The 22,274-nt window shown below is 44.8% G+C and overlaps 2 protein-coding genes across 2 annotated transcripts in view; one reads left to right on the top strand and one right to left on the bottom strand.

The window, feature by feature from the left end:
* CRYBG3 (crystallin beta-gamma domain containing 3) overlaps window positions 1–22,274 on the bottom strand; it is a 155,092-nt gene that overhangs the window by 14,687 nt on the left and 118,131 nt on the right. The window contains exons 16-19 of the mRNA XM_059720590.1: window positions 17,720–17,829; window positions 17,263–17,392; window positions 4,428–4,567; window positions 600–723 (exon numbers count right to left, since the gene is read on the bottom strand). Coding sequence (XP_059576573.1) covers window positions 600–723; window positions 4,428–4,567; window positions 17,263–17,392; window positions 17,720–17,829 — 504 coding nt within the window. The remainder of the gene's footprint in view (window positions 1–599; window positions 724–4,427; window positions 4,568–17,262; window positions 17,393–17,719; window positions 17,830–22,274) is intronic.
* RIOX2 (ribosomal oxygenase 2) overlaps window positions 1–22,274 on the top strand; it is a 70,139-nt gene that overhangs the window by 45,333 nt on the left and 2,532 nt on the right. The gene's annotated exons all lie outside the window — the stretch shown is intronic.

Genomic DNA, 22,274 nt, shown 5'->3' with positions numbered 1-22,274 from the left:
GCCCAGGGAGTGTGGGGGGGACAAGTGGCAGGGAGCAAGGTGCAGGGGTCAAGGGGTAGGGGCCAGGCTTTCCCTGCCACAGCAGGGTGTGGGGATGCATTTAAGATGACCCTCCAATAGTTAGATTCCATACATGGCAAATTACAAGAAATTTATAAATTTTCCATGGGTAGAATCAAATTATTGGGGGGATGTCTTAAATTCAAAGCTGTCTTGGATTTAGGCAAATACGGTATTGCTATATGACAAAAACAAGAATGGTGGAGAATCTAGGAGAAATTAAGAGCTTTAACAGAGCACCAGTTTTCATTAAATCAATTTAGAACAAAATGGTGTAGAAAATAATTACTCTTCCCTAGCCCACTGCAATCGGGGTAAAAGATTCCCTTAAGTGGACTTTCAGAATGGCCTATTGCCTGTCAAAGCAGGGGAATGCTGGTCCAATTCTCATTAATGGCAGAAATCTCACAGATTTTGGTGGAATTAGGACTTATTCTGAAATTTTTCAGTACCAAATTTAACGTCTTTTAAATAAAAGTAGGAAGGTAGGGGAGAGACACTTGGTTTATTCTCAAAGCAACCTTTCCTGTAAGAAGTACCTGCTTCAGAGGACGAAGGGAGCCAATTACTTTCCAGCCACTGAACTCACTCCAATTTGAAATCTTGCTGGGTTCTAGTAGAATTTGTTTTCCTAGGAAATTGCCTCCTTCATAAGCAACCCACCTGGAAACAGAAAACACCCAGGGTATGTAAGAATGATGGCTGGGAAAATAATGATACAAAATAACATCTGCAACAATATTTTTAAACCCTAATTTTTTTTCCATGGTAATAGCTTACTAAATGTGTACTGTCATGCGAAAATGACAGTGCTCCTCTAGTGCTTTAAGTGCAAGTCTTGCCCCACACTGTCACTGTTACGCCCTTTCGTGCTCACAGAGCAAAAAGGGATCATATGCAATTGGAGTGTGAAACACTCCAAAAGAGCCAAACCTACTACATCAAACCGCACCCCCGGACTGAGAACAAGTATGAGAACTTTATTCATGGTTAAAACACAGTAAGTGATCCTATGTGAATCATAACATTACTACTGTAGTAACAGAATGCAATGCTGAGGCCATGTATACTGGCACAAAAATATACTCTGCCTCTTTTTCTCTCAGCCATAAACCCTCCAAGTTGCTGACTTCCTCCTGGTCTCCCACCATCTATCATGGCTGCCTGTGGTAGGGGCTGACAACAAATCTCTGCCTCACTGGAAAGCTCAAGCTGCCTGAGCTTACTAGGTAGCTATCTGGCCTCTGCAGAGAGGGTAAGTGCAGGCAGGAGGGAACAGAGGGAGGGCTGCAGAGGAGACATGGTTCAGTATAGCCCCATGGCATCCTGGACTCCACTTTACTTCATTTACTCTTTTACACATCAGCCACTTGGTGCATGGTTTTAAAGTGTTTTATGTATGGACTTCATTACTGAAACCTATTCAGATAACTCATGTAACAAAACAGTAAAACTCTGCACAGTGGGTTTTTCTGGTTTGCTACGAGTAAGAAAGACAGGTCAGCAAACACATCAAGGGCCCATAAAATGCTTTTCTATTATACACATTTGGGAGAAAGTCATTCTAATCATACAACCTTCATTCAGAGACAGTACATATTTGTGCCTATAGGGGAGCTGGAACAACAGAGATTCAAAGAAGCTGAAAACCATCTATAATATTTCTTCCTTATTATTTTATTTCAGGACTTTTTTTTTTTTTTTGCAATGCACTCATGCAACGTGACTTAATGAAAGCAATTTTAGTCCCAGTGGTGGACAATAGCCTCATTTAAAATGAACAGCCCATGCCCTAAGTACTGGCTTTGTGTTTAAGAGCCAGGAGACAGGGAAAGTAAAAAATAATTATAATAATGAAACAAATGTTGATTATAGTCATAAAACTATGGTGCTCGCTACTGGTATTCAATAGGGTACAAGAGACTATAATTCAGTGCCCAAGAAGAAAATCCTTGTAGCACAATTAGTTCCATCTCCTGAGTGACACAACCCTTGATTAAAGGAATGCAGACACAAAGGTGTGTATTCCAGTAGGATTAGGACTGAACCTCCTTTTTTGATTTGCAAAGCGTGTGTAGCTGAGCAGAGCAAATATGCAGAGAAATATGTATTTTGTTGTTTGAAATGCATGCTAGGAAGTTCAAAGACCACTTCCAGTACGCTGTAGGCTAGGCATTTTGAAAGCACCATTAGTACTTATGACCTTTTCACATTTAATTTGAAGCCTGTTCTAGTGTCAATGGCAAATGTTGCCAATACAGTTCTCAGCACATTTAGAGTTTAAAGGCCTCTGCTGCATTTTCACTGAACTTTAAAACCACAGAAAAACTTAACTCACAACTTTGATCTACCAGGCTGCAATCGCCTTTAAGGTCTAGCAAGGACCCCTATCCCCACCAACCCAGGCCACCTGCATTGGCTCCTCCAGACTGACCTCCCCATCTTATCCTATCTTCCATTACAAATCTATGCCTGTGCATGGCAGCAAGATCCCATGCCACATACACAAGCCTGTTTCTTGCCTTTCACTTCCTGATTTATGCAAGGCTCATCTTCTACTGGGACAATGGACCCAGCTGTCTGAGGCAGGATTTTGCCTATCTGAACTATCCCATACAAAACCTTGACTAACCTCTTACTAAAACTATGTAGTCAACTGTGTTGCACAATAACACACTAACCTGTGAGAGGTAAAGCAGGGGAACAACAGCAATCAGTGTCCTGCTCCTGCAAAGCTACTTGAAATGCACTTGGGAGATCCAGGGAAGCGGGCCATGCGTCCCCAGTACTGAGGAAGGCAAAACCTCCCCAGTTCATACTAACCTGACAATGGGATAAAATTCCTTCCTGACTCTAGCTGTGGTAATCAATCTGATCCCAAGTGTATGGGCAAAACCCTCTAGCAAGGAATCTCTGAGTTTTAGCTCCAAAGAGAGCACTGGCATACCCCAGTCAAAATCTTCAGCCATGGCTGCAGCCAACACCCAATTTTTCTGAGAAACTTGAAAACCCCCCCAACAAAACCCAAACAAACCCCCCTGAAAGGTAGCAACAGAAGAGGAAAATCCCTTCCCAGCCCCATGTGGCTACCAGCAAAGCCTGGAAGCTTGGTAAATACCAAATGCCCTCAGTGCTCTGCAACCTAAGGACTTGCAGCAAGTGCAACACTGTACATCACACCTCCTTTTTGGACAGCCAGAGCTACCCTTTCTGCATCTACTCTAAAAATCTCATTCCAGCTCCTTCAATCTTTCATAACTAAGCCAGATTGTGGAGCTCTTCTTCATTTTCCTGCTGTCGAGTATGGTCCTCTCCAATATTTACCTGCTTCAGGCTGCAGAGCTCTTCTCATTATCTGCCAGTGATTTATGTATATATATATGTGTGTGTGTGTGTGTGTGTGTGTGTGTGTGTGTGTAGGGGGGAGGGGGGAAGACTGTCTATAGGGAAGTCCAACTTAATTGTTCATCACATAGACCTTCAATACTCAGCGACGACTCGGTTTTCTGAAGGGGCAGCGATTATTTCCATTTGGTCTCTTAAACCCTGAAAAATGCTCAGAAGGTGAAAAGCCACCAGGCAACTCAGTGAAATGTTCCAGGGGTAGGGATATACAAAATGACTAGAACTCTTGGTTCCAGAGGTAGGAAAGTACATTTCCTGCTAGTTCCCCAGGACAGAATCACCCCATCTCCCACACATGCCCTGACTCCCCTGAGATGTAGAAGGCCTGCTAACATAGCCAGAGACCATAAGGAATAGGTGAGGAGATGATACTGAGGACCAGAGGGGAAAGGCTAGTGCTGCTCAGTCCACTGTGCTTGTCCGTGACATGGCCTCTAGCATCCCATTTAATTGCTCTGCCACCAAATATGAGGCCAAGAAAACTCACCACAAAGCCACACACCCCTGGGCTTCTCTGTAGTTAATTAAGGAGAAGAGAAGTTTCTGTATGTTGCTCCACAGAAAAATAATGCCTCCTGGGATGTGCAAAATTTTATATATTCCTTTTTAAAACCACATTACAACAGAATTTAAAGCATTATGGCAAAGCTGTGCAGGGCAGCTCTGCAGCCACAGTTAATACGCACAATTAACTTTAAATTTAAACAGAATTTCTGAAGTTGGGAACAAGTTTTATACCAAGGGCCACTATTCATAGCACTGACTTGACAAACCTACCAATAATGCCACTGTAAAGCATGCAACACATAACAGAGCTAATAGAAGAGCTTTGCAAATTACTGACATTTATTTGTATAACCACAGTCCTTTGGAGCTTATAGCAAAGCACTTATCAAGGGGATCAAAGGACTCAATATTGTATTCTGCAATAAGGTGCTCTGAAATATTCTAGCTGTACTTACAATCCGCTTCTCACCCACACAGACCGGGTGTAAAAGTGAAGGTCCTCATTCAAAACAGAGCTGACAGCATCTTTAAAGTGCAATTCTCTGCCCTTACAACATTCCAGGGCAAACAGGCTGACCGAAGGTTCAGCAAACACCTGGAAGAGAGGGTAGGTACAGTTACTCAAGATGGTGTAATTGCTACTTGTGAGCATCTTACTCAAGCATCTTACTTCAGTGTCCACCTCCTCAGCATGGATATTCACTAGTAATTTGCATTTTTTATTTGGATCCATAAAGTTTCCCAAAAGGTCGTGCTGCTGAGGAAGTATGTTGTAATTGTCAAATCAAGGAACATTTGGGATCTATTGGACTTGACACCACACTACAGAGCCCAGTAACATGAGCATGGTTCTTCAGATTTAAACCTTCAAAGGCACTGAAACACCTTGAGGTGCACAGCGGGTTGGTGCTTTTGAAAACACCACAAAGTGTGTATCACTGCATATTAAGGTGCCTCAATATCTTTGAAAATCTGACTCTAAACATTTAATGAAGAAACAGGTTACAAAGTTAACTTCAAAGATCCAGGAAAATTCAAGTAATTGGCAATCACTTTAGGCTCAAGTGACAAGTCAACACTTTTCACATAGCGCCATCTTTATCTACAGATAAGAGATTTGTTACCAAAAGTAGCCAATACAACAGTTACAAAATTTCAGTTACAACATCTAGATGTTATTTCAATCGCAGCAGTGCTTTCCTTGCGCGATGAAGACATCATACCATGTGCATGGTTAACTGCATAGGACAGGCTGTCAGAAGAAAGGAAAAAGAAATAACAGCTTGTGCTACTGCTGCTGACCACTCTCATTGGTCAGCTCTCACTGGGGAGCTGTCATTGGTCAGCAACACTGCTGAAAGAATTAAATAACTACTCGGGAGTCATTCCCCTGGGTCCATGGGCTAGGCCTGGAGAAACAAGCTGGGAGAGAAAGGGGATATCCACCCCTCAGTTCCCCTGGCCCCTGCATGGAGTCAGAGCTACCCTGCCCAACTGGAGCATAGCCCTGGTCTCCCAAGCTGCAGCAGGGGTGGGGTGGGAATCAACCCCCACCCCAACCTTCTCTGTGCAAGTGCAGGGAGCTAGGGATACCCTGCCCAACCACAGCCAGTCTGGTCTACTGGGAAGCAGCAAGCACTGGTAGGGTGACCACCTTACCCTAGTTGGGTGGGACAGTCCTGGATTTGCACTATCGTGTAGGGATCAGGAAACAGTGGGTGCCCCCTTGCAGAATTCCAGTCTGTATGGGGCTGCTGGGAATGGGATGCAGGGAGCACTACGTGCATGTGTGCAGGTACACACATGCACATGGCTGGGAATACAGCCTGGCCACATGGAGAGCAACTTCCTGCAGGTAAGTCTATGGCAGGGGAGGGAGGGATGGGATGTGAGGGGGGAAGTGAGGGAGTGGGGCACGGGCTGGCGGTGCTGCCCAGCCAGGGTGGTGCACAGGGTCCAGGACTGGGGCAGGGAGCAGCACAGAGCCAGTCAGCTCATCCATGGAGTGTGCGTGTGTGTGTGTGTGTGTGGGGGTGCTACTGTATGTACAGCCCCCCCCCCCCCCCACAGATTTGTGTGCAGGGCGGGGGCACATGTGAGTTGTCTGCTGTGGGCTCGGGGCCCCCTGCCCTGCTGCCTTTCCCTCAGGAGCCCTGCACTGGCCGCATGCCCTCCTGGCAGCAGCAGGGGTGGTGGCGGCATGGAGTTGTACCCCCTGCTGCAGGCAGGGGGCACATGGCAGGCTCAGTGCTCCTGAGGGAAAGGAAGCAGGGTGAGGAGCCCCAAGCCTGCAGCAGGCAGCCCGCATCTGCCCTTGCTCCGCTCAAGCTTTGCTCTGGCTGTACCACCAGTGCAGAGGAGGCAGGCATTTGTCCTGCCTTTCCATTTTGAAAAGGTTACCACCCTAAGCACTGGGGAATTCCCCCTCCCCGCCCCATGCTTTCTGTTGCCCAAGAGGTCCAGACTGCCTGTGGCTGAGCAGGTCCTTGGCTCCAGGCCTGGGTGGAGAGAAGTGGCAGGGGTTCTCCCCCCACCATGCCTGCTGCTGCCCAGAATGCTCCAGCATGGCAGGGGTGTCCCTGATCATATGATCTGTACCGGCATATGAGGGACAGTGTTGTATTTCTCCTGCTGGGTGCTGCTATGTAAAGAGAATGAACCTCGGGGTCAGAACTATGCTGGGCAGGGGTTTCTTCCTTGCTCTTTTTCAAAGAAGTTTATACGGAGATGGAGCAATGTACCCTGGGATGCCAGAGGACCAGCAGATTGCTATCACACAATGTATTCCTTGCTACACATGCAAATTAAAGCTGGATAGCAACCAACTATAAAATTAGTACACAGTTTAGAGGTCTAACTAGCTGGTTGGATCTTTTTATTGTGTGGTAGCTACTTTGTATATGGAGCTGGTCATAGTTAATTGCACAATAACTAATGTGCAGAGAGAGCCAAAGTGAGGTAAAGTATAAAATCAATAGGATGTACACAGTACCAACTTCAAAATCAAAATGCCTATGTTTTCATTGCAAAAAGGTGCATTTTTTCCTCAGGTTATCTTAATGTAGTTGCTCAGCAACTTAGCAACCCAGCAAGAGGTGATAGCATTGATCTCAATGAACTCTATTCAAGTAAAAACCACCTGCACCTTATCTCCACTAGGATTTGAAACTAAGATAGGTAACCAGTACAAACACTTTCTTTGGTCAATTGTGGAAGGCGCACAAATCAGGAGCAATCTGAAAAAATATACACCTATGCACCAAGTCATTAAGGAAGCAAGAGTATAAATGTGTTGTTCCAAGGAGGTTCACTTATTAGAAGCTTTTAGTGAAGTATTTCACAAGATCTCCACTGTGATTCAGGCCTTATGAATTTATTGGCACCGAGTCACTGCATGTGGTTGGTATTCAGCTGGTTGCTTCACTTGTACCTCAAGGAAATGATTCCCCCTCCTACCTCACCTGTGTAGCACTATTATCAGCATGCAGCTCAATGGGAGTGAGGAGCTCACCCAAGTATCCATGAGAAGGAAAATGTTTCTCATTCATCTGAACACAGCTTTAAGTGGGCATTTAGTCTGAACCCTTCCACCCCTGGAAACCTCAAACTCCAAAAGAAAAAAACATCAAGAGCCACAATGCCTTTATTTTTGAAAGGTTTTCTCTTCTGACCTGCCCTCCACTTTTTTGGAAAAAGATGAGTCAAATCATGGAGGATGGGGCTGCTCTTTTTGTTGGTTAGTTTTAGAGCTATTCTGACAGGTGCACTGCAGACAGCTGCTACTTGGGTTACTTCACCCAGCATCACCTTTGACCTGCAACAATCTTACTCTCTCAATTCCACTCTTTACCTGCACAAAGACTGACAGGATGGCTGAACTCAGAGGGACTTTCTAGATGAGAATCAGAAAAGGAAAAAATTGCTCTTTTAAAATTAAGTGAGTTTTAGGAGTGAGTGGCCACTTGAAAAGCTACTTCCCATGTACTGTGGACACTGATTACACGCAACCGTTGATCCTTCTGGATCATGGTGTATGCGTGAGATCACCAGGACCTTCAACACGTATGTCTAGGCAAGAGTATGGAGGAGTGGAGGTTGCCCAGATCTTCTATCCCTCATTTGAACAATTGAGACAGTATCCAAAGGCCAGACCAAGTCCAGACATTTGGTGGCTTGACGGCTGTAATTACATGCACATTTAGGAATGAAACCCACGTCTCCTACACAGCAAGCCAGGATTCTACCACTGAACCATAATAGTGGGCTGGACGCTGCTGGACCCTTTTAAAATCTTGGGTTATTGGTGGTGTAGCGTACGTACAGTCAGCTAACAGAATTTTTATATTTCTGTCTGATAATGGAGATGGAGACCACTACGCAAGAACCAGAAGTCAATGAGGAGTACGGCAGCAGTGTAGTAGCAGCAGCCTAGATTTTCTCCCTTCTTACATCAGATAAACAGTAAGATTAGGGGATGGGGGGAGAGGAAATTCATTTGGTAAGGGGAAAGCTTAACAATTTCTTAGGCAGGTCAATGGGCAGACAATACACCAGGGAAATCCCAAAGCTTCCCAGATGCGAAGAGAAAAGCCTGGAGGCCCCTTGTATCCTCCCAAGATTGGGGAGAGAACATGCTGGAGGAGAAGACATCAGTTGGGTTGGCTTCAGATGGTTCTGGCTGCTTACATAAACACCAAATCCCTTGAGAATTCTGCAAGTTGAGAAAACTTGCCCAGAGTAAAATCACAGGTATTTGAGTCCCCAGCACAGCTCAGGGCAGATCCAGCTTCCTTCTACAGTTGTCTTAGGAATTTAAAAAAATGTTGGCAGCTCTGCTTATACCAGCACCTTTTGTGAAAATCCTGTCAGCTACAAGAAAGAAGCACTGAAGAATTCTTTTAAAGTGATGCTTATCTCTCAAAGGAATTGCCTTGCTTAAATAAACCGATACCAAAAAAGTGTAATTTATGAGAGTGCCATTTAAGCAGAACATAGGGAGACCTATACAATACATGCCATGCTCTAGTAATTAAAGCAGGTTATGTTTACAAAATTTCAGGAAGTGTCTTTAAGGAACTATTAAATACGATATTCTTTACTTAACAGGTGTGGACGTTCTGATATTAATACATTACCTACTTCTGCGTCAAACCCCATCTCTCTTTTCACAGTGGCTTTTCAACTGCTGGACTAAGTCAAGCACTAACTTCAATTAATGCAGAGCAAAGATTTAATTTCCCAACTCATTAAATCCTGCCCACAAACCCTCTGACCTTCATTTAACACAGATGAATAATAATCTATGAATTTAGGACAGACTTTTAATTCAGAAAACAAAGGCAAATCAGACCAAAATTCACCTCGCTAAACTAAGACCAAAACAATGTAAATTTTCTTCAAACTACTTTTGTTTCCAATTTTCCTTTTATGTTCCCGCTCCATTTAAAAGAATCCCAACATAGGAAACCTCCCCCACATCAGAAATTCAAGTTCCTTCGTGCAATAACTGCAAAACCAATCCACGTATACCAGTACAAAGATTAATAAATAACCTCTGCAATCTACTAAATAGATTTTCAGAATTAAAAATTCAAATCAACGAGGAATGGAAGGGTTCCCATCCACTTCAGTGGGTTTGGACTGGGCCTAAATTGCTACCCCAAGCATGAATTGTGGCAAGACTTTCCTTTGTGTTTGCAATGAATTATGTTCTATAAATGGAATATCTCAGAGACTAATGGGAGATTAAATATTTGAAGTACATCATCCCTGGAAAAGCTTTTCTTTCCTACTGTCGGCCTTTATAACTTACTGGATGGCATTTCCCTCACTGAAGTTTCTCGCAGTTGTCTGGTTTAAGAGTTACTTCCTTAAGTGTGGGAAGGTTGTATGGTTTAGTGAACTTAATACAGGTCTGGAAGACAGAAACTCCTAACAGCTCAGCTTCAAACTGTCAAATGACTCATTGTGTGGCCTTGGGCAAATCAACTAACTTTTGTGCCTGATACAGCCACCTCCCTCGAAGGTATGTTGGGAGGATTAGTGAATGTTTGTACTTAACTCTGAAAATACAAAGCAGTGTAAAAATACAGGAATTACTATGCTGGCTCAGATCCAAGGTCACCTAGTTCAGTGCCCCGTTTCAGTCAATAGTTAGTACCAGGTGCCTGAGGAAGGCATAAGAAGCCTGCAGTAGGCAGCTGTAAGATATTTTCCCTGCCAACCAGGATAAGAGCCGAGAGCCTGTTTTAAAGTCCTAACACACAAGCTTTCATTTCCCTTCCAAAGTGTTCTCATTCATTAGAAAAAACTCTGTATCCTCTTAAAATCCATGCAACAGGTGGAACAAGTGGACAGATGGAAAAATATATTATAGATAATATTATTTATTAGTTCCATAAAACCAGATGCCTGATGAAAAATAGAGTGCAACTAGCATCAAATTCTACCTCCATTTTCAAGATACATCCTTTAGGCATCTTCACCCCATAAAGTTAGAGGCAATACTTCTTATCTATAGCACTCAACAGCACTGAACAGTCACAACTGCTTTGGGGAACATGCTCATTTTTACCCATCCCATCACACATGAAAATGCATGTGGTACACCACTCCTTTTTATTAATTCCTGGAACTATACAAGGTGAGCTGATACTGCAGGATGTCTATGGCTAGACCTGCTAACAGAGTTTAGACTACAGGACTCTAATTCCTGATTCAGGCATTGGGGATGAAATGAAGGCAAATGTGTCTGGGTTTTGCTTCTTTGTATAATAGATACAAGCACCTCCATCAACAAATTTTATATTAATAAACATTTATTAAGGTCTTTGAGGTTTTTGGTTGAGAGGGTCAAATGAAAAATTGTTTTATTAGTTTGAATGCTCTTTTACCATCCCACAGAGACTGGCAGGTAGGGGCAGTCACAGCTTTTGCAGTGCTCCTCCTTTGAAGAAAATGACATCACCTTGCTGGAGCAACATACTTGTATGAAATTCTTCTTCACCACAACATGGGGTATTAAAAAGCTAAGTGGACTCATAGCTATTGGAAGCAGTGCTTTGTGGAACAGCTCTTAGCATCACAGATGTATATTTAAGGTAAAAATCCACATGAGCTCCTGGCAGTTGCTAAGCTCTTTCCTGTTCCTAAGATGCTCTCGGAGCACATGGATACCCTTTTGTTATCAAGCACAGGCAAACTAATGCCTATCTACACAAGCTTAACCTCTTGTTCATCTTTAGCTCTTCCTGGAAATTCCCAGGAGGCCAGAGTGCTTGAGTCTGAGTTTGAGGGAAGTTGAATGGCGAAGTAATTAAATCCTTAAAAAAATGTTTTCTTTGAAGGAGCAGAGGGAGGGCTGCGTGTGGTCAGGGAGCACACACCAGAGAGGGAAAGGAGCCCTGTAACCACCCTTCCTTTTCTCTCTTGTTCTTTGAGGGTACTAGGAAAAAGGCAAGTGACGGGGAGAAAGATTAGTTTCTCGGTTCATTTTAGGTTAGTTCAAAATTACTTAAGGATTACTTAAGGAATTATATTAGCTGTCAGACAACATAATTGCTCAACCAATCCAAGTATGAACATACATGCTCTGAGATTAGAGTATTGCTGCAAGAAGGTTTTAGGACTGTGCCAGCAAGTGTATTTTGGTGATACTACTACAATGATACTGAGGTTTGAGAGTCATGTCAGGAGTCCTGTTCCTTTTGCCTGCAGAATTCACCATGGAAGCAACGTGCTTGGGCCAACACAAACACACAGACGCACCCTGCATTTTCCATAGGGACCTACAATAAAATCTGCTCTGATTGTTCCCAGCCAAACTGCAGAGGGAACTTTGTTCCTCAAGATGTGCTCATTTCAATGAAGTTAGTGTGTAAAAAGAAATAGATAACCTAAGTAGGCCACATCAGCCTCAATTCCATGAGACTCGTAGTTAAAAGGTCTTTGCCAGATTTGCATCAAGAAAACCGGCAGGCAAAAAAACTTGTTTTCAAGCTTCCAAAACATATGCTAAATACTGATTTTCTCACATACAACACCCTTCAAAATATAATATGCACTTTGGCTCTGAAAATCAGAACGAAGAATTTTTTTTCAGAATTATGGCTGCACAACACAGAGACAAAGCCTAATCTTCAGATGATTTATCCTCCCTGTTCTGCATAACTAAAGCTGAATCCCCAGCTGCTGCTGAAAACTGCCCTTCATGGGTGGATCTATGATTCTGAAAAGAGCTGAAGGGTTTGAGCTAAACAGTTTGAGAAATTGAGCGATGAGGAGCAGCCAGCAAACAGCAAAAGTGCCCTAAGTCAAGTTAGTTTGATTATTGGAACATAAAGACCATTAAAAGAGAGAATACTTAACACTTTTAGAGCGAAGAGCAATGAGCCATAAAGTCAAATGACTCCCTCAGCAGCCCGAACAGTAATATCCCAGCTGTTGCACTTTGAAGCAAGAGTCAAACCAGGGTGATTCCAACCCAGGGCAGACAATCAACTTTCCTATTTAATACAGGCACCCCAATTTTGGGCCGATTTTAGGGACAAGGTGCATGCTGTATGTAAGAAAATACAGTATGTCTTGACAGCATCCCTTGAACAGTCACAAATTAGAAAGTAAGTCAACAGATCCAGATGTTGTAACAGTAAAGAAGTAACAGTATTCCATAATCACACATTGTTTCTCCCAGTACAGAGCTAAATATACACAGGTGTGTATGTGTGTGTATACGACCAACTAGGGGGTTTATTCAGATATTTCTGTGTTCATTGTGTTCACATTGTTATGATGTTGTATGACTCAGTTTACCTCCTTAGCCTGTGCACAGAGAAGGAAGGGTTAAGAGCCAGGGCTGGCAACATACAGACAGACCTCTAGAATCAGTAGTCCTGAATGGCTGTTGCTTATCAAAAAAGTTGACATGCCAGTAGGTGTCCAGAGGAGATAAGTTTGTCAATGGCAGAGGGCTTGAAAAAAAAAAAAAAAAGCAGCCTGGAAGATTTGGGGGAGAAGAGTATAGGGACTGAGAGAAGAAAAGGAGATCTGAGGAGCTGGAAAGAATGGAAAGGGAAGAGATTAATATCTTTGGGGGTGCTCAGGGATTCATGGGCTGAAGAGAGTGCTTAACTCCTTTGGAAAGGACAGACAACCTCTGGCTGGTTGGTTTTTGCCCCAATATCTTTACTGCAGAGACTATCTGCTGTGCTGCTGGGAACTGTGGGTTACATTGAGTCTCCTCAAGATGATGTGAAGCTTTAGGATTAAGATTTTTCCAACATGTGGCAATAAACCTTGAGATACTCAGATATGCACCTGAGGTTGATAAACGGTACAGTGTTTAAGCTGAACAGTGCCAGGGAATCCATAATATCAGAACAAAATTTGATAATGCTATATGGTAATTTCAACTGGGAAGTCACGACCGACCCTCTTGGAAAAGTGAACAGAAATATCCTGTTACAAAAAGGGCTGCGTTCCAAGTCTAATGCACTTTGGACAATGAATACATTTAACTCAGCCTGTTACTGACTACTCAGAAGTTCATTGTTGTGCATTTAATATCACACCTACTTTAAACAATGCCTTTAAAATGCCCAATATGCTTGGCGTACACAATGTGTTACTGGATAATGAGCACGTTCCAGTTTGTTAAAGGAGGTTTTTGTTTGTTTGTTTTTTGAAGTAAAGTTTACCACTTTTCTTCCTTTTGTAATGTTCTGCAGATGAACTGTTTGCAAGAGAGGGGAACTGAAGTAACAGGTACAAGCCAGCTCGAGTGCAGGAAAGTGCCATACAAACTTCCTACAAACAGCCACCTATTCAAACACTCCTCCTGTTCTAATGCTGTGCCTTGCAAGTTGAGAGCCACAAAATGTTTCTTAGCAAAAAGAGAGTAATAATGTGTATAATTATGGGGATATATATGCTTGTTGACTCTTCTCGGGTCTAGCATAATATGAAGACACCCATGTGACTCCTGACTATTCTGTCAAAGTTCCTGCCAGGCAGGTACAGAACTTGTCATTAAAAAGGAAAGACCTGGCACTTCCTAATGCTTCTAGGTGTTTTCTTAAGAGGTTAATCAAAATTAAGTTGTCTAGTGTGATAAAATAGGTTCCTCTGGTCTCACACAAAGCTGGGGATGATACTGTTTGTAATAAAGCATTAAGCACAGATCTCTAAGGAATACAGGGTAACCCTTGAATCTTCCTAGGAAAGTAGAACCTTGTCTGTCTGTTAATTGAAAAAACTTCATCCATTTGAAGGCTGATTCTTCTGGTGGTGTTTGTGGCTCCTCAGCTAGCTGTGAAACCCTTCATACTATAAAAGCTTAAACCATGAATCAAATCCAAAGGATCCATGGTCACTTGGAGAGCTGTCTTTTCCCTTAGCTGGTAGCATTTTTCCTTCCTTGCTGTGACAGGAATGGTGGCTCAGGCTGATTGCCGGGCTTCAGCAGGGGCAGGTAACACTTCATTAATCAGAAAAGCAATTCAAAGTTGGGCCTAGTATCTTTATGTCAAACAAGTTATGACCGAAGTCTGTTTCTGTTTACAAGCAGATCTTGGAATACGTTCAGATCTGGTATGGGTATCAGTGCTAGGGTTACTGCTTTGGTACAAACAAGTCCTAAGGAGGCAAGGTCAGATGGTGGTGTTTCACCAGTTTCATGTTGGCAGCTCCTGGCACTCTTCCCTGTGTGATCTGGGCATCCATGTTACTGGAGAGTGGCATTCTTCTTGAAATGCGCCAGGGATGGGCTCCTAAAGAAGATTCCTGGTAATCTGTGTAAGGTCAAAGCAACATACTGTTTCGATAAAGATGCTGGCCAATCCCAGTACAGTTATGGCAAGGCTCTCTGGCCGGATCCAGACATGCAAGCATGCATGGTTTGTGGCATCGCAAACCCCTTTGCAGTACCACCAACTGCAAACATCGCGTGTTAAACCATGTGCGGTGCTGCTAATTTGCAGCATTGGGGCAAAATTTGCTACTGTGCTGAGACACCCTGTGCCCCAGCCAGCTCCCCCTACAGTGCATGAAACAATGGGACAATGTATCCCGCTGCAAAGTGCATGGGTAGGGGCGTGCACTGTGCCACAAAGTAGCAGCACAAATTCGTGCTACTACTGTTTGTGCTGCTGCAAATGCAGGCCCCTGCTAGTATGGACACGGCCTCTAAGTACAAACCCTGGGTATTTCCATGGTATATGGGTGATGGGTTTTCCTTCTTGAAAGAAGAGAAAGTGTGTGTTATGGTGAAAGAGAAAAGGAATAGATTTCTCTTAAGAGTTGTTCCAAAGTATATGGTGTTCTTTGTACTGGTAATTATATTAGTACCAGGATTGTTTCCAATTACGTTTGAATTCTTTTAGTGACACATTTGCTGGTACCGCAAGTGACTACTGAGTCAACTTTAGATGGCTGCATGGTACTAATTGTCTTTGGAGCTGGTATCAAGAGAGTAGGCAGCTCCTTGCTGCTAGCCCTGGATTTAGTCTGGGGTTTAACAAACTTTTCCTGCAAACTTTCTGTGGCTTCTCTCTCAGTGATGCCATTGAGCTGTGCCTTGAATCCCTACTTTTATGCTTTTTCCTCTTCCAGTGCTAGTAGTTTTCACGGTGGCATTGCCAACTTCTCTACTTGTTCTGTTTAAGGTTCTGGTCTTGACACTGCATTTTGGCTGGCAGACAATCTGCAGACAATTATTTTTGGTATGTGTCTGAAGAAATGAACAACTTTGGGTCTGAAAAAACTAACAACTTCAATGAATCTTAAGATGAAGACTGGTGACTGGTAAAAACTTGTGACTGGTAAACACCTGAAGAAAACAAGTAGCATACCAAGTGCCTGTCAGATATGTGACTCATACCCAAACAGGAAAAGCATCTGTTATACTCACTCATTAACAGCCTGTTGCAAGGAGGAGAAGGCTTGCAGCTTGAAGGGCTGCTATGAAGCAAGAACAGTTAGTAGTCCTGTTTAGGAGTGTCTGTAAAGGTTGGGAGGTAGCAGAACCTGTATGGAGGGGTCTGTATAGGGACTGCAGACAGAAGCGCAGCTCCCTGCAGTAACTCACACCGCTCTCCAGGAAGCCTTCTCAGTTACAATGATCCCCTGGAACAAGCAGTTCACTGTTGGTTCCAGGGGGGGAGCAGACTCTAGCTGCTGGCTGCAGCCTGCAGCTGGCTTCCCCAAGAAATGAGGCTGCAAAATTTGCAAAATAGGAGGGAGGGAGGAAAGGGAGCAGAGGGAGCTCCTTCTAGAGGTTCTCCAGTCCATGCTGGAGGTTTGAGTGGGTGTATTGGACAACCTTGGAGGAGTTCCAATACACCCACCCCACCCTCCAGCAGGGACTGAAACCCCCACCCTGACCGAACTCCCTCTACTCCTTTTCCCCACTCCCATTATGTAAACAGTGACAGACTGGCAGGCAGCACAGACAGAAGTTACAGAAGATGCTCTGTTTTGAAACATCTTAATTTGACCCCCTCATGTAATGACAGATCAGATTTTTATCTGATTGGCATTTCTTGAAGCTGTATTCAGCCATACACTTGTGTTTGGTCGTGGCTGTAGACCACTTTCTGTGGCTACATTGAGTCAAAATTGTCACATCTGTACGCGCCCAGGGAGAACAAGTTCAAATAGACTGAATTTGTGTAACTTCCTACCAGTGTGCTAGGAAGATTTCTGAGCTAGAGGGCTGGATTTGTTACTTAGTAGATTGTGTCTTGCTGCCATGGGTAGCAAAAGGAGAGTGTGGGAAGGCTCTGGCCACTATGCCTTTTATGTCCTCTTATGGGAGCACACAGGGCAGTTGCATACTTCTAGTGACATGACATGCACATGTCCCATGTGTTTAAGAAGATCAAAATGGGATCTGCACTCTCACCTGCTACACTATGCTATAATATAAATGTAAACCCATGCACTTTATTATTAGTGCCACATTATTTGATGCCCACTTGAAGAAGCGTGCCTTATACTTTTGCAAAACATATCTCCCCCAACATTACTGATAGCAAACAATATACTAAACTTGAGCTGTTCTAAAAGAACATTAAAAAAACAAATGAGAATCCAGCAAATACAAAACATAATCAAGCTATCAGAGTATCTGGGCATGTGTGGTCTGGCCTGCTCTAATATTGCAAATCCACAAGTCAAGAAATCAATCTTTTTATTTCCCCTGTGAATCAGTCCCTGTTTCAAGACAGCTACTTGCTGCAGACAACTGGTTAGGGAATGAATTGTATAACATAATATTTTCAATAAAGCTCTTACATATTCAACAGGCCTGAGGGACTTGATTGTAGCAGCAGTTGGGCAGCCACAGGAAGTGAGGTCAGTGTAGAGGCCTTCTTCCAGCACACAGCGATTATCAGTGGTTTCCCCTTGGTAACGCAGGAGCCAGCTGAAGGAATAAATGTAACAGCATTTGACTGCTTCAGCCAATTGTCAATATTAGCACAAAAAGGTGCTAATAAAATTAAGCAAATCCTAAGACTAGTTGAGCAGCCAAAGCAGAAAATCATGGTATAAAAATACCAATGACTGCACCAAAGAGTTAATGGAATGCAATTAACTTTACTGAATGGTTGATAAACTTGCAAGACAGTGGGTATACAAGAAAGCAAGATGGCAATGTGACAGATGCATCTGGCTACTTGAAATTTAATGCTGATTTAAAAAAAAAAGTGCTACTACTTAAAAATGGTGGTGACTAAAACAACACACTTACCATCCCCGAAGAACCTTAAAAGAACATGGCATGAATGATGTAAAATCAGAAACTTCTGCTGTGAAATCTATACATGCTCCTTGGAAATGTGTGCAACTGAAAGCTTTGAGCTACAAGAACAAACAAAACAAAACAAAACCAAACAATGACTGTAAAGCAAACGTACTCATTTTTATTACTGTAAGTAGAGGCAACAGAAGTCACAGGGAAATCTCAGTTCAAGTTACAGAAATACTACAAATCCAACGGACTCTCCAGAAAACAAGTATCTTCAATTTATTTGGGACTTTTTTCTCAAGAAAGAAACCCAAAGTGTTTTACGAATTATGGGCTAGGTTGCAATCCTCCTACCAGTGGCGATGCGAAGGAGGTGCACATGTACCCCCTGAGAGCGCTGGTGCATGCCCTGACGGCAGTGTTCGCTGCTTAGGCGATAGGCAGGCGGAAATGCTGGTGCCCCCCCTGCAAGTGCCGGCTGATTGCTACGCTCGCTGCTGCCACTTCCGGTGGTTGTGGCCACTTCTGGGAGTGGCTCCAGCGATAGGCCAGTGCTTGCTCCCAGAAGCGGCCGCAGCCACTCCCGGAAGTGGCTCCAGCGAGCACAGCGACTGGCTGTGGTGATTGGCCATTGTGGGATTGCCCAGGGGAGCCTCCCCTCCTCCAGACTGCAGGATTGCCTGCGGGGGACCCCCGCCCACCCTGCTTGGTGGGACTGGTCACAGAGGGGGCACATGACCCCCCGACTAAGGTGGCATAAATCGCCCATGCCTCCCACTGATGTCAGTGGCAGCGGTAACACATGTACATTCAGCCGAAACAAGACTACTGCTACAGAAAGGGATCATGAGACTGAAAGATTTTGCCCACACTGAGCTACAGCTAGATCTTTGGTAGAGCTCAGCACAAGAAAGGGAAAGGAAATATTCATCAAAACATACCAGGCCAGAAAGTGCCATGAGATTTTCTGTGACTATACTGGACAGACAGAATTTAAAAGCTAGGATGTGAAATTCTGGGAGAACTAGATGTGGCATGAACTCATGAAGTCCAACCCAATACCTTTCTACATACAGAAATTCTTAGCAAAGCATGTTGCAGTGACATAGAATTATAATCTGGCAGCAAACTGGGTGTATGATACCTCCTACTAAAAATCAAAGAATGCTGCATTAAAAAAAAAGTAAGAACAAAGTGTTGAATAGGACACAGCCCATAATGATGAAGAGCCTGAGAATTGTATCATGTGCTACCAAAGCAAACTTTCACTTAAAGATAGAGATGGGAAGAAAGATAAGTGTACCAATATAACATAGCGTTTCAGATTCTGTAGCATACAAGGGAAACACTAATACTATTGCCAAGGCTACCCTCTCCTTCATGCCTCAACTTGGTTAATTTTCTGACAAAGAAAAGAAATGCAATCTGCTTTGCCAACATAGGGCGTGTGCAGGCAAGCCCGCACATGCTTCTTCCCGCATCTCAAAGCAGTTTGAGACGTGGGAACAAAAAAACGTTCCCTGCACTGCATATTTGCAGCACAGGCTCAAAATTAGATACCTGGATATCCAGGTATCAAAAAAACAAAAGAAACCCGCAGAAAAAAAAATGGGGCAGGGCACGGTCCAGGACTGTGCCCTGAGGCAACCGGAGGCTCGGGTCCTCCAAAGAGATGCTCTGGTAGCCAGCCAGAGCACCTCTATGGCTGCCCCTTGCCCTGGCACTACAGCACATGCGGGTCAAGGAGCAGAGCAGGCTGCAGCAACTGGGACCCGGGCTCCATCCCCAGGTATGCAGGGACTGGGGGCTGGGGGGGACTGGAGCTGGGGACGAGTGGGTGCAGGGGGGCTGCAAGGGAGGGGTGGGTCCCCCACCAGTCCCCTGCAAGGCCCACAGCCCCTCCCCCTGCAGCCACAGTAGCCAGCGGGGCACTCAGGCCCTCCTGGCACAGCTCTCCGCATGGTATGGGGCAGCATGGCTCAGCCCTGGCCGCCTGGTACCCGGCACTGCCTGTACCACATTGCGTGGGTCTGACCTGGCTCAGCGTGGGACCGTGTGCCTTTGGACAGCTCCGGGCCACTCAGGCTGTCACCTGGGGCCCCATGATGCTTGCGAGGACTGCATGTTGCACTGGACTGGGTCCTGCATGCATAGAACTGGCCTGGCGCAACGGCGTGCGGGACCCGTGGCACACAGGGGGGCTGTGCCAGGAGGCCGCTGCTGCTGTGGAGGTGAACTGTGGGCCTTGTGGGGGAGCATCTGGGCCCTGTGGCCCCCCCCTTGAGCAGACCAACCCACACAGCACGCCCCACCCACAGTCTACCACCCCCAGGCCACCCCCACAAACCCATCACCCACATACCTGGCCCTGTGGGTCAGGAGTGAGAGGACTGACACAGGGGGCAGGCTGTGGGTTGAGAGTGAGGGGCAGGGCAGGGGCAGGGCACTGGCATATCAGTGGTGCTCAGCAGTACACACCCTGGTAAGTGAAGGGAGTAGGTTCAGCTCTGATTTTTCTGACAAAAAATCCAAAAGTAAATGTCAAAGTGTATAGATATTTAGAATTTATTTTATTATGATGACAGAGACACTGGTAGGCTTCCAAGTTGCTTTAAACTTGTAAATATATCGATAGAACATTGCCCGATCATTCTCTCTCTAGATCAGGGGCGGGCAATTATTTCAGGTGGAGGGCCGCTTACCCAGTTTTGGCAGGCTGTCAAGGGCCACATGGGTAGCCCCGCCCCTTGACAGGTGCTCCGCTCCCTGGTCACCATCTTGGGATCAATGTCCCAATGTTTTGGGCCCAGTGTCCCAGGGCCAGCACCGGTGGGGCCCGAAGCAGGGCACAGGTTGGCAGGGGTCTGTGGAGCCGGGCCGGACTGCACCAGCAAGGAGAGGAAGGAGCTGGCCACTTTTCCCCAGGCTCCTTCCCTGCCCAGGGTCCCCCCCTTACCTGAGTTTCTGGTGCAGGGCAGCCATGTGGTCCCAGGCCAGAAGCCCCTGCTGGGGCTTCCGGCTGGTGGGGGCAGGGCCAGGTGGGCCCTGCTGTTGTGGGAGCCCGCCAGCCTTCCCCTGGGTCCTACTGCCCTTGGTTCCTGTCATTTTTGACAGGAACCAAGGGCAAATGAATATTAATTTTCTAAATTTTTTAGGGGCCTCGCAGGCCAGATTTCTCCCATACCTGCTCCATATAGTAGCATTTCATTTTAATAGTGAAAGAACACAATTTTGGATATTTTAATGAGATAATTTGGGTTTCTTATCAGAGAATTTGCAAGTTTTAAATAGGAAACACTAGGATCTCTGCTGGTGAGAAAAGTGGTGACACTCAAGAGCAGAGGAGCCTGTCCAGGGCCAGCACTGGGGACCCAGCTGGAGGGCAGATGAGGTGGCTGACCTCTTGGCCATTTGGGGCAAAGAATACACACTTGGACAGTTCAAAGCGGGCCACTGCAAGGTGCACATCAGGACAATAGCTGCCCAGATGGCAGAGCGGGGGCACCCCATCTGGGTCTGGCAGGCGTGCAGCCATAGGGCTGCAGGTCCAAGGGGGTGGATGCTGTTGCAGGTGGCAGCAGGTCACAGCTAGGCAGCAGACTGCTGCAGCTGGTAGAGGGGGCAGGGACCATTCCAGGTTAGGGCTGCTTCAGCAGTCCAGTTGGCACAAGGGATAGTGTCCCCAGATACCAACTGGCTGGGCCTCTAGCAGGTTGTTATACTGCTGGGGCCAGCACAGGTGCTGGCCCCAGGCTCTAGGTCCCTCTGGATCCAGATCTGGGAGGAGCCAGGCAGGGTTATTTTGCCCTAAGTGGCACAACTTGGTCCACACCAAAGTGCATGTCTGGGCACATGTGCGGAGGCAAAAATCTCTGGCTCAAATTGGTGCTGCTCCTATTTGAGCTGCTACAAGTGCATGTGCCTGCATGTGTGGATGTACCCATAGAGTGAAAAAGTCAAACACAAGCATTAGAAAAGGATATTATGGAAAATCTAAGTTTATGTTTTTAAAAGAAACTAATATATTTCCTGTTAGAAAGAACAAGAGAAGCTTAATTTTGTCCTTAAATGAAAACCGTGAATTGGGGAAAACAAGCCAGCTACCTGTGATGAAAACACTGAGGCTGATATTCCTATTAATGTAAAGGCATTACTGAGCCATAAAACTGATATTTAGGCTATAATTTGCCTTTTATTTATCCATAGATTTTAAAGCATTTAAGACAGGGAAGGCAAATATTTTCTCCATTTTATCAACGCATAAATTGAAGCACAAAGAAAAATATGCTTGCCCAAACCCATACAGTAAGTCAGTGACAAAGTTAAGAAAAGAACTTGTGTCCAATAGCCCCTTGAGAGTCATTTCCTCCACCCTGCCATGCATGCTCTATATTGCGACATCTTTGAAAAGATTATGGCAGTGAAGATCATATATTTTAAATAACAAACTCAGGAAAAAGCTGTGTTTTCCCCTAAGAAAAAGAGTAGAAGAGGAGAGATGTCATGGTTTTCACTTCAGAAAATTTATAAAAGTGTTAACCAGTGCATCTGTACAGTC

This window comes from Alligator mississippiensis, chromosome 1, assembly GCF_030867095.1.
Source record: "Alligator mississippiensis isolate rAllMis1 chromosome 1, rAllMis1, whole genome shotgun sequence".
NCBI lineage: Eukaryota > Metazoa > Chordata > Crocodylia > Alligatoridae > Alligator > Alligator mississippiensis.
The sequence above is the reverse complement of the archived record's forward strand: the minus strand, read 5'-3'. Positions and strand labels throughout refer to the sequence as shown.